Consider the following 13,117-nt stretch of genomic DNA (forward strand, 5'->3'; position numbering starts at 1 on the left):
TAAGTGTAACAGCCCAAGCAACCCGTATGTGGATATTGTCCGCTTTGGCCCACGGCCTCACGGTTTTGCTTCTGGCAATGGCACGCATGCCACCCCAAAAGGCCTCCACACAAGGAAGGTATCCACACCCATATATATGGCATGCTTCGTTCTCCTTCCTAACCGATGTGGGACTTCACAATCCACCCCCCCTCAAGGGAGTCCAGCGCCCTCGCTGGCACACCGGCCCGGGTCCCGGCTCTGATACCAAATGTAACAGCCCAAGCAACCCGCATGTGGATATTGTCCGCTTTGGCCCACGGCCTCACGGTTTTGCTTCTGGCAATGGCACGCATGCCACCCCAAAAGGCCTCCACACAAGGAAGGTATCCACACCCATATATATGGCATGCTTCGTTCTCCTTCCTAACCGATGTGGGACTTCACAGTAAGCTCTTCGACAGTGAGCGTTGACAAGTCCTTGGACTCTTCGATTGCACACACTATATTCTCAAAGTCATCTGTCAATGACCTTAAGATCTTCTCCACAACTCGGCTTGAGGGAAGATTCTCTCCATTCCTGTTTAGTTTGTTCGCCACGGTTTCTACCCGAGTGATAAATTCGGATATTCCTTCGGACTCCTTCATTCTCATGTTTTCCAGTTCGCCCCTAAGGGTTTGAAGCCGAACTTGCTTCACGCGTTCATCTCCCTTTTTTGCTTTCTCAAGTATATCCCATGCCTCTTTTGAAGATTTAGCATTAGCTATCTTCTCAAAACCTGACTCGTCAACAGCTCGGTACAACAAATACAGTGCTGCCTTGTCCTTTGCTCGAACAACCTTCAATGCATTCAGTTGGGCATTGTAGACCCCTAAAATTGTCCGGGTCGGAAATAAAGCTTGAAGACTCTCGAAGACTGAAGGATAATCAGCCAGAAGGACTCCTGGAAGGCCCTAGGAGGGTTCTCTGTAGGTCTAGAGGTCTTAGAATAGCTAAAAATAAGGAAGTGGAGGGAAAAAGCCCAATACGGCCGTACTGAACTTAATACGGCCGTATTGAAGCTTCAATACGGCCGTACTGAAGTCAGTACGACCGTATTGACACTTCAATACAACCGCAGCGAACTCAATACGGGCGTATTGAAATTTCTGACTTTCAATACGACCGTATTGAACTCCAATACGACCGTATTGAAGTTCAAAAATTTCAATACGGCCGTATTGGCCCTGTAGGCCGTATTGCGCCTATTCCCTATAAATATGACGTCAATTGGACGTCATTCCACACTTTTTCACTCAGTTTTAACCCTCTCCTTGAGTATTCTGGGGTTTTTGAGCAGTGTTCTGCCCTAGAAATCACTCGGAGAGTTGATCCGACGAAGTTCTTGAGCCCCGAGCCATTTTGCTTGAGGATCGAACCTAGTCGAGGGGAAATCTTTTTGATTCCCTTAGTTAAAATTTTGTTCTAGGAGAGCGAGGAGCGGGCTTGTAGAGCGAGGGAACGCCAAAACGCTTCCCAGTTCTTTGCAATATATAAAAGCACGCTTCAAGAGGTTTCCCTTCAATCCTTCCTTTTACTGCTTTCTGTATGCATATTTAAACTGTCATCATGTAGATAGTCAATTTATAATTGCTTAGAATAAATAGGGGTAATTTAGTAATTTTACGCTGTTATTTTAGAAAATAATCTGTCATAGGGAACCCGAAAGGGGCGCTGTGGGGTGCTAACACCTTCCCCACGCGTAACCGACTCCCTTACCCAACTCTGGTTGTAGTGGCCAAAGTTGATTTTTAAATCAATTGCCTTATCCCTTTTTCCAATGTTTTGAGTAAAACATTGGTGGCGACTCCACGAACCCTCCTTTTGCGAAAACCATTAATCCATGGAGGGTCCCGCTTGGGATTAATATGGATTAGTGAGCCCTTTAATAAAATTGCTCGTTTGACGAGATCTCAGTTTGAGAATAAGTCATTCTAGCAATCCACCTTTTTAAAACAAATAAACGAGTCCAACCATCCTTCGCGAATGCCGAAAGCCCGTTTCGGGCCGGTGGCGACAGATGGCGACTCCACTGGGGAAGCCTCGAGAGTCAGTCCCATTTAGTGACAGATTATTTTTAATAAATAAAAGTTAAAATTACTTCATTACCCCTTTGCTTGTATGATAATATGTTTTATTATATGGCTTTAATAACTGTTGTATTTTTAAATTTACGCAATTGTTTGAAATAAAAACTGCACACAAACCTTTGCACACAACAGTTCCCTCTATACCCGGGGGCATGAGTGATTAACCATAGGGAGTGGATGTTAGTACGGCCGGTTGTCGAATGGGTCTATAGGTGCCCGTAGACCGTTGTCGGAAAACATCACTCAAGGTGATAACCATGAACTTGAGTCCGACGGTGCGTTGGAACTTTCCATCGACCTACGACGAGAGGAATTGGGTCCCTATAATGGGGGCACCTTGGGGGCCTTGGACTGGTGAGAACAGTTAGAACCTACCTTGAATATGCACCATTTCTGCAGGAGACCCCTACCTCGTGATTCGCTCGTGACTGTTCGTGGATGAGTGAATTGTTTGTGCATTCGTTATGTGACATTGTTTGTGCATTAATAAATAACCTCGTGATAAGGTCTAAAAATAATCCCCATGCATAAAAAACCATGACATGAGAGGAAAGACCATGTGTGAAAATATAATAAAAGTAAGGAGCATGTACATCATTACCAATAAGATATCATGCATCCTCATAAAAACATACATTTTTAGGGTCACCAATACCTCTTGACATGAGTGAAAGAGACCCATGACTATAGAGATTCTCCGTTGGGGAGAAATCATAGATAAAGAAGGGTGGTAAACTTCCGTCTTAAAAAGGCAGCGCCTTAAAGATGGAGGTTTATCAAGCTCATGTTAAAGAGTGTATTCATTCCATAAAAATAAACTAACTAAACATTCATTTTAGAAAGTGGCTGGTCATCTCTCTGTCCTTACGCGCGCACGGAAAATCAAGAAAATGGAAGCATTGGAGGAGCAAAACAAGAAGCTCACAACCGAGCTTTCACAGCTTAAAGAGCAGATGGCGCAAATGATGGAACTCATGCGTCATCACAACATCCATGATTCTCATCATAGTGATCATGGGTCCCATCATGAGGGAGAGGAGGAAGAGCATGAAAAAGATCCTCCAAACGCCGTGCCCCTTGGGGCAGGAATTATAATAAAAGAGCCCGAGGTCTCAAAGGAACAATTCCATGCCCTCGAGGATCGGCTAAGGGCTATGGAGGGGCATGACTTCGACATTAAGGATGCCGCCGACATGTGTTTAGTGAGGGACATTCAATTCCCTCCTAAATTTAAAGTGCCAGATTTCCCAAAGTACGTGGGATCGACTTGCCCTAAAAGTCATCTCACCATGTACTGTCGCAAGATGGCTGCATATGCCACAAATGAAAAGCTCTTGATCCACTGCTTTCAAGAGAGCTTAGCTGAAACTGCACTCAACTGGTATATGCAGCTAGATGGAAATCTAGTACACACATGGAGGCAGTTGGCCGACGCCTTCCTCAAGCGCTACAAATACAACATCGACCTAACACCCGATAGGTCAGATCTTCAAGCCTTGAGTAAAAAGAACGATGAATCCTTCAAGGCGTACGCCCAACGTTGGAGGGAGTTGGCGGCACAGATAGAGCCCCCGCTGTCGGATAAGGAGACGGTGTCCTTATTCATCAACTCGTTGACTGGTCCCTATTACGATAAAATGATAGGGAACACAACGACACTCTTCTCGGACATCATCACCATTGGAGAAAGGGTGGAACAAGGACTTAAAAGTGGGAAGCTGGCTAAGCCTTCCCAACCATATGAAGCTAAGAAGGCCTTCGGGAAGAAGAAAGAAGGAGGAGTCAACGCTGTAACCATTGCTCCGTCTTCTTCCGCTTCGAAGTCAGGAAAATCGCAATACAACTCTGTGAAGAAGTTTGACAAACTTCCGACCACTTATAGCGATCTCCTGCCGAAGCTAGTAGAGGCGCGTCTCATAGCTTATATTCCACCAAAGAAGGTGAATCCACCCTACCCCGATTGGTACAATCCACAAGACAAATGTCTATACCATTCGGGGGCACAGGGGCATTCAACGGAGAACTGCCGAGCTCTCAAGTATAAGGTCCAAGACCTTATCGACGCTGGGTGGGTCACTTTCGATTCGACGGCGCCCGACGTGAGCAAGAATCCTCTACCGCAGCAGGAGTAGAGAGAAGGGCAAGCCATGATAGGGCCCCTCCATATTTTTTTCTTTTAGGGACTCATGATCAGTACCCGAGATCATGAGGACCTTTTCATGTAAATAAAGGGTTTTGTACAGTTTTACACTCATATATCAATAAAAAGGCATTTTTCACATTATTCTCTCATTTTGTTCTATTCTCTCTCTCTCATTAATATTAATAAACTCTAAACTTAAACAGAACCAATAAATAATTATGTCTGTGATTGCTCGCTCTGACCGGGATCCGAAAGCCGAGGGTGAATGGGTTGAGTTGGACAGTGATGAGGAGACCATCTCTCCGGATCTGCAAAGACTGCTAGATCAAGAAGCTCGTCTACTCCAACCGAATCAAGAAGAATTGGAGACCGTGAATTTGGGGCAGGATCAAGAATTGAAAGAGGTCAACATTGGGACCCGTATCAGTGATGGAATAAAAACACAATTGATTCAATTATTGAGGGAATACAAGGACGTATTTGCATGGTCGTACCATGATATGCCCGGGTTGGACTCCAACATTGTCGAACACAAGTTGCCCTTAAAAGAGGGGTTTCGACCCATCAAGCAAAAGCTTCGACGAATCAAGCCCGAATGGTCCTTAAAGATTAAGGAGGAGGTAGAAAAACAATTGGACGCGGGATTCTTGGTTGTATCCCAGTATCCCGAATGGCTGGCTAACATTGTGCCAGTTGTCAAAAAGAATGGGAAGGTTAGAGTGTGTGTTGATTATAGGGATTTGAATCGTGCCAGTCCAAAGGACGATTTTCCCTTGCCACATATTGATACACTCGTGGATCACACCGCCACAAACACACTCTATTCCTTTATGGATGGATACTCGGGGTATAATCAAATCAAGATGAATATAGAAGACCGCGAGAAAACTTCTTTCATTACACCCTGGGGAACTTTCTGCTACAGGGTGATGCCTTTCGGACTTAAAAATGCGGGTGCCACCTACCAACGAGCGATGGTGACTCTATTCCACGATATGATCCACAAAGAAATTGAAGTATACGTGGATGACATGATCGCAAAGTCAAAAGACGAAATGGACCACATCCAATATTTGAGAAAATTATTCAATCGGCTTCGTAAGTATCAGCTTAAGCTAAACAAGGCTAAGTGTACTTTCGGAGTTCGGTCGGGTAAGCTTCTTGGGTTCATCGTCAGTGAAAAAGGCATAGAGGTGGACCCCGATAAAGTAAAGGCAATAATGGAAATGCCTCCTCCTAAAACTGAGAAAGAAATTAGAGGATTCCTCGGCAGGGTGAACTACGTCGCAAGGTTCATCGCACAGTTGACTGACACGTGCAAACCAATATTCAAGCTGTTGCGCAAGAATCATTCCGAAACTTGGGATGAGAATTGTCAACGAGCTTTTGACAAGGTCAAACAGTGCTTGGCCAATCCACCAGTATTGGTGCCACCTGTCGAGGGAAGGCCATTAATCCTCTATCTGACAGTGCTTGATGAGTCCATGGGAGCCGTGCTAGGGCAACAGGACGAAACTGGAAAGAAAGAACAAGCCATCTACTACCTGAGCAAAAAGTTCCTTGATTATGAAACCCGCTACACGCCATTAGAAAAGACTTGCTGTGCGTTAGCGTGGGCAACACAAAGGCTCAGGCAGTACATGATAAGGCATACTACTTGGTTGGTTTCCAAAATGGACCCAATTAAGTACGTGTTCGACAAACCAATAATCACTGGGAAGATTGCCCGATGGCAAGTACAATTATCAGAATTTGACATCATACATGTCACACAAAAGGCCATCAAGGGTAGTACCTTAGCTGATTACCTAGCACATGGACCGACCAACGACTACCAATCCCTTCAGGATGATTTCCCCGATGAGCATATAATGCATCTACAACATGAAGAGCTTAAAGATGATGCATGGACCATGTACTTTGATGGAGCCTCCAACATGCTTGGACAGGGGATTGGAACAGTACTAATCTCCCCACAAGGAAAGCATATCCCCCTAACGGCAAGACTCAACTTCGACTGTACAAATAACATGGCCGAATACGAGGCTTGCGCGTTAGGAATCCAAGCAGCAATTAACAATGGTATCCTAAAGCTCAAAGTATTTGGAGATTCGGCTTTAGTCATTCATCAACTACGAGGTGACTGGGAAGTCCGAAATCCTAAACTGATACCATATGTTGAGCATATCAAAGATTTGACACAATTCTTCCAAAGTGTCATCTTTGAATACATTCCAAGGGAGGAGAATCAGTTTGCTGACGCCCTTGCTACACTATCATCGATGTTCGCCTTGGATAAGGAGCATGAAATGCCCATCATCAATATCCGGCGGCACGATAAGCAAGCGTTCTGCCTACTGATAGATGAAGCTGTTGATGATCATCCATGGTTCCATGACATCAAACAATATCTGTCAAAAGGGGAATATCCTGATATGGCTAGTGATAATGATAAAAAGCATATCCGAAGAAGGGCCATGGGATTTCTGTTGATTGGAGAAACCCTTTACAAAAAGAATTATGACTCGGTCTTGTTGAGATGTATAGACCAAGTCGAAGCTCAAAATGTAATCAAAGAAATACATGAGGGGGTTTTCGGTACCCATATTCCCGGGCCTGCAATGGCTAAGAAAATTCTCAGAGCAGGATATTACTGGTCGACCATTGAAAGGGATTGTTACCAATACGTCCGGAAATGCCACAAGTGTCAAGCATATGCCGACAATATTCATGTCCCACCAACGCCACTCAATGTTCTGGCTTCACCATGGCCATTTGCAATGTGGGGCATGGATGTTATTGGACCCATCGAGCCAAAGGCATCCAATGGACATAGGTTCATCCTTGTGGCCATTGACTATTTCACCAAATGGGTAGAAGCGGCATCGTATGCTCATGTGACCCGAAAGGTGGTAACATCCTTCATCAGAAAGAATATCATATGCAGATACGGTATTCCCGATAAAATCATCACTGATAATGGATCCAATTTGAACAATAAGATGGTGGAAGAGCTGTGCAAAGAGTTCAAAATTCAGCACCATAACTCTTCCCCATATCGACCAAAGATGAATGGGGCAGTCGAGGCAGCCAATAAGAATATCAAGAAGATAGTACAAAAGATGGTTGTCTCATTCAAAGACTGGCATGAGATGCTACCCTTCGCTCTCCATGGTTATAGGACTTCAGTACGTACATCCACAGGAGCTACTCCATTCTCCCTTGTTTATGGAATGGAGGCAGTTCTGCCGATTGAAGTCGAGATACCGTCTCTGAGAGTAATCATGGAAGCAAAACTTTCCGAGGCAGAATGGGTTCAAAGTCGATACAACCAATTGAACCTTATCGAAGAAAAACGACTGAACGCCATATGCCATGGTCAAGCCTACCAAAGGAAGATCAAAAAGGCTTTCGACAAAAAAGTCCATCCTCGAATCTACCATGAGGGAGAACTGGTGATGAAGAAATTGCTACCAGCTCAAAAGGACAAAATCGGAAAGTGGGCCCCAAATTACGAAGGACCATATGTGGTGAAGCGAGCTTTCTCCGGAGGAGCATTGATTCTCACAGACATGGACGGAGAAGAACTTCGATACCCAGTCAACGCTGACGTGGTAAAGAAGTATTATGCTTGAAGACGTTGCTTGCATCAGCCCGCTAGGATGAAAACCCAAAAAGGGCATCCTAGGCAAAAGTTAGGGCAAGACAAAAAGCCCGCCAGTACAAGGGTACTAGGCAAAACAAAGGCAAAATTATCCCCGCTAGGACATGTCCTAGGCAAAAATTAGGGGCAAAAGAATAAGATATAAAAACAAAGCAAGCAACGATCACGTGAACCGAAAACCGAAAGGCGGTTCAAGTGATAATCTTCTAGAAGCAAGCGTCTTGCAGTATCTACACTCCTGGCTCAGGCATCTCACCCGAAACAACTAGGGAAACGGGAAGAGCAGCAATTACAAATATAATTGTTTAAGCCAAAAATGTATAGCCCACCTTGGCCAGCCATTCTTCAGAAATTCCCTTTGTAAATCTTTCTGTATAAACATTTGTGAATATCAATAAAATATCCATTTGTTTCTTTTCTTTCTTGACCTTGTGATTATGCCTTTAAATTGATGTTTCTAAAAATTGTAGGAAACTCTTAATAATCGGTCAATAAAAGAAAATTGGAGGGGTTCCTGTAAAATCCATAATCTCCTGCATAAAGGCTCACAAAAATACTCCCTCGCGTCAATGACAGAAAGTCCTCCAAGAAGAAGAGGATAGGGAGAGCCACTCACTTTTCTAAATAAATGAACAAAAATAAAAATTGTATTGCATTTGTGCATCACACACATTAGTTGCACATTCAAAGACCTTATCATGAGGCAACTGCATAAAATAGAAAAATAGAAAATTGCTTGTGTATGACAGCAGCAAGCAAAATACAAAGATTCAGAAAATCAGCAGCATCATACAGAATAATTGAGCCTGGAGAGGCTTGCCGAAAGAATACTCTCAAAATAACTGAGCCTGGAGAGGCTCGCCGAAATAATACTCTCTCAGAATAATTGAGCCTGGAGAGGCTCGCCGAAATAATACTCTCTCATAATAACTGAATTCAAAATCCTCTAGCAATTTAAGTTCTGTACAGCAAAAGCCAAAAACATAAAAAAAAAAAAGGCAAAATACAGAAAAAGCCAAAAAATAAAAAAGGCAAGGATACAGAAAATCCAACAACCAGTTTGCACAGAATAACTGAGCCTGGAGAGGCTTACCGAAATGCTCCTCATCCTCCACATCAAAGAATAATTGAGCCTGGAGAGGCTCGCAGAAATAATACTCCCCAGAGAAACCTCAACTCACGCTCTTGGACTCAAAAATCCCCAGCAAGAGCTATCAAAGCAAGATCGACGACATTCCCAATGGAAGTACGATCACCCAAGCAGAATATCCAAGTCAAAGGACTTAAACTTCCTCAGCAAAGATAGCTCTCCAACTCAAGTGTCGAGTGAGGCTAAGCCTGTAGAGGGTTCCTAAACAATACTCTGGGGTACATAAGATCCCCAAATCCCCAGTCGCCTACTCAAGAGGCATCCCTGCAGAAGGAGAAAAAAATAAAAAAATCAATAATCATCCCCCAAGTGGAATCTGGCTCTCAGCCAATCATTGAACGTCAAGCTGATACGCCTAACAGAAGAGGCTAATCAAAATCAGCGACAAAATCCCCCAGTGGATAACAGCCTACACAGAGGCAGCAAAATCAGAAAACCGAAAGAGACACCCGAACAAGGATAACCGGGATACTCCACCAACGTCGAAAGGACGTCAGCCAATCATAAGGCACCGCTCACATCAGAAAGAGCATCTTTGTGTCTGCATCCCTGAGGAATCAGAAATTCCCCAGTGGGCACCAACTACGCAATGGAAAGTTGGGACACAAGAACCTATGAGTAACTGCACATCCCCTAGACGGATCCCTGCGTTATCCAGCCCCTAGTGGCACAAAAACAAAAAACAACCGTCAAAGCAGCATCGTAGACTGTGGAGACAAAATCATCACGAATCCCTGGAAAGGAGATATTCACGCTACCCCGTCGTCACAAACACGGAGGTATGCAGCTTCCGGCTCGGGCAATGAGCGAAGCTATCTCTGGAAAAGGGGTACTCACCGCTTACCGTTGTCATGAGGGTACTTAGCTTCCGGCTCGAACAAAGAGTGAAGTTAAGCCTGGAAGGACGGTACTTACAGCTTCCAGCTTGGGCAACAAGCAAAGCAAGGCCTGGAGAGGCAAAACTCACACTGCTCACCATTGTCACAAGGGTACTTAGCTTCCGGCTCGAACAAAGAGTGAAGTTAAGCCTGGAGAGACGGTACTTACAGCTTCCAGCTTGGGCAACAAGCAAAGCAAGGCCTGGAGAGGCAAAACTCACACTGCTCACCGTCGTCACAAAGGTGCTTGGTTTCCGGCTCGAACAAAGAGCGAGACTAAGCCTGGAGAGGCGGTACTCAACCATCAGCGTCATCAGAGGCGCGTTGATGTCCAACTTCCGGCTCGAGCGTCGAGTGAAGTTGACCTTAGAGAAGGTAAACTCAGCTACCGAGGATGTCAAAAGCGCCGAGGTATGCACCCACCTGGAGAGGCTACTCAACATTTTTCCACCGGAAGACGCTACAAGTCAGAAGGTCGGCACAATACCCGGACAATTGGGTCAACTCCTTTACTTGTCAGCCGATACACCAAAAGGCCGTCCGACTAAGTAAAGGGGGGGCAGCTGTAGACCCCTAAAATTGTCCGGGTCGGAAATAAAGCTTGAAGACTCTCGAAGACTGAAGGATAATCAGCCAGAAGGACTCCTGGAAGGCCCTAGGAGGGTTCTCTGTAGGTCTAGAGGTCTTAGAATAGCTAAAAATAAGGAAGTGGAGGGAAAAAGCCCAATACGGCCGTACTGAACTTAATACGGCCGTATTGAAGCTTCAATACGGCCGTACTGAAGTCAGTACGACCGTATTGACACTTCAATACAACCGCAGCGAACTCAATACGGGCGTATTGAAATTTCTGACTTTCAATACGACCGTATTGAACTCCAATACGACCGTATTGAAGTTCAAAAATTTCAATACGGCCGTATTGGCCCTGTAGGCCGTATTGCGCCTATTCCCTATAAATATGACGTCAATTGGACGTCATTCCACACTTTTTCACTCAGTTTTAACCCTCTTCTTGAGTATTCTGGGGTTTTTGAGCAGTGTTCTGCCCTAGAAATCACTCGGAGAGTTGATCCGACGAAGTTCTTGAGCCCCGAGCCATTTTGCTTGAGGATCGAACCTAGTCGAGGGGAAATCTTTTTGATTCCCTTAGTTAAAATTTTGTTCTAGGAGAGCGAGGAGCGGGCTTGTAGAGCGAGGGAACGCCAAAACGCTTCCCAGTTCTTTGCAATATATAAAAGCACGCTTCAAGAGGTTTCCCTTCAATCCTTCCTTTTACTGCTTTCTGTATGCATATTTAAACTGTCATCATGTAGATAGTCAATTTATAATTGCTTAGAATAAATAGGGGTAATTTAGTAATTTTACGCTGTTATTTTAGAAAATAATCTGTCATAGGGAACCCGAAAGGGGCGCTGTGGGGTGCTAACACCTTCCCCACGCGTAACCGACTCCCTTACCCAACTCTGGTTGTAGTGGCCAAAGTTGATTTTTAAATCAATTGCCTTATCCCTTTTTCCAATGTTTTGAGTAAAACATTGGTGGCGACTCCACGAACCCTCCTTTTGCGAAAACCATTAATCCATGGAGGGTCCCGCTTGGGATTAATATGGATTAGTGAGCCCTTTAATAAAATTGCTCGTTTGACGAGATCTCAGTTTGAGAATAAGTCATTCTAGCAATCCACCTTTTTAAAACAAATAAACGAGTCCAACCATCCTTCGCGAATGCCGAAAGCCCGTTTCGGGCCGGTGGCGACAGGCATTTGTATACCCCTCGGTAGTCACCGGTTCCTCGTGCCCATTCGCAACCACGTCCCAGTTATCTTGGGAGCCAAGAAGGGCCTTCATCTGCACCTTCCAATTGTCGTAGTTGACATCTTTAGTCAACTTGGGTAGTGGAATGCCATTTGTTAAACCTGCCATCTCTCTTGAGTTTTTACGCTCGATTCACACCCCTCACAAGACTTTTTAACACTCTTCTCTCGGGCTGGGTACACCAGGTCGGCTCACACACTCACCTCTCGCACACAAGCTCTGATGCCAATTTGTTAAGAATAAAAGGCATAAATTGGGAGTAAATAAACTCTCTGTATTCTCATTCATTTTGCAAATGAAATGTTACACTTATTTATAACAGAAAGAAAAAACTAACGTTTGCATCTTTAAATGTCACTCATAATTAACACCATTAATATTATTTAAGCAAAATAAAACTCCTAATTTAAGTTATTTTAATTTGAATAGTTATTTTAAGTTTATTGTGCTTTAATTTGCAGTATGCACAAGCATCTATTACACCATTGGCTGGTCCTTATTATGGAGTTAGTGGACAAAATAACATTTATAATCCAAGTGTTCAAAGAAAGGATCAAATCTCTGCTTCTCATTTATGGGTTCAAAATGGACCGATACACGCTGTTAATAAAATCACGTTTGGATGGCATGTGAGTTTCAATTGATGCAATTATCATTTTTTGAGAAAAATATATTATATATGCATGTTAATTATTTATTTTGAGCAAATTAACTATACCAAAAATAGTACCTAATTAACCCCATGCATTAATATTAGGTGGATCCACAATTATATGGTGGTGATGAAGGAACTTATGTTTACGCAACATGGGTAAGAAAATATATATATTATTTTACATATGTTTCATCTTTACTTAGCTTATAAAGATGAAACACATGATATTTTTGTTTGTTTATATAAATATCTAATATTTTCAATTTTCTTTGAATTCTAGTTTAACTTAAAAACATGTTTCATTTCTTCAAAATTTAATGTGATGTTTAAAAAATGACACAGTCAAATAAACTCAAGAACGGAGGATGCTTCAATATATTATGTCCAGGTTTTGTTCAAACTCACAAAGGATACTATCTTGGTGGACGTGTGACCAAGACATCTACATATGGGGGAATAATGATTGAGTATAACCTTCTATTTATCGAAGGCTTATAGGGAGACTAATTTACTCAACTATTTCAAGACCTGACATAAGTTTCCCTGTTAACAAACTTAGTCAGTTCATGAAGGAGCCTCGCAGCATACACATGACGGTAGCCCATAATCTTCTCATATATCTGAAAGGCACTATAGGTCAAGGTCTTTTATTTCCCAGCACTTCAAAACTACAATTAACTGTTTACTTTGATGCAGATTGG

The 13,117-nt window shown here is 43.4% G+C and overlaps 1 protein-coding gene across 1 annotated transcript; it reads right to left on the bottom strand.

Annotated features, from left to right (window-relative positions):
* Positions 1-405: 405 nt before the first annotated feature.
* On the bottom strand, positions 406-11,869 carry LOC145951916 (uncharacterized). Its single transcript, XM_083064104.1, has 2 exons — positions 11,732-11,869; positions 406-819 (listed from the first exon to the last, which is right to left on the bottom strand). The coding sequence occupies exons 1-2, from the start codon at positions 11,867-11,869 to the stop codon at positions 406-408; spliced, it is 552 nt and encodes a 183-aa protein (XP_082920230.1).
* Positions 11,870-13,117: the final 1,248 nt, after the last annotated feature.

This window comes from Cajanus cajan, chromosome 9 (assembly GCF_000230855.2).
Source record: "Cajanus cajan strain Asha chromosome 9, NIPB_CcT2T_4, whole genome shotgun sequence".
Classification (NCBI taxonomy): domain Eukaryota; kingdom Viridiplantae; phylum Streptophyta; class Magnoliopsida; order Fabales; family Fabaceae; genus Cajanus; species Cajanus cajan.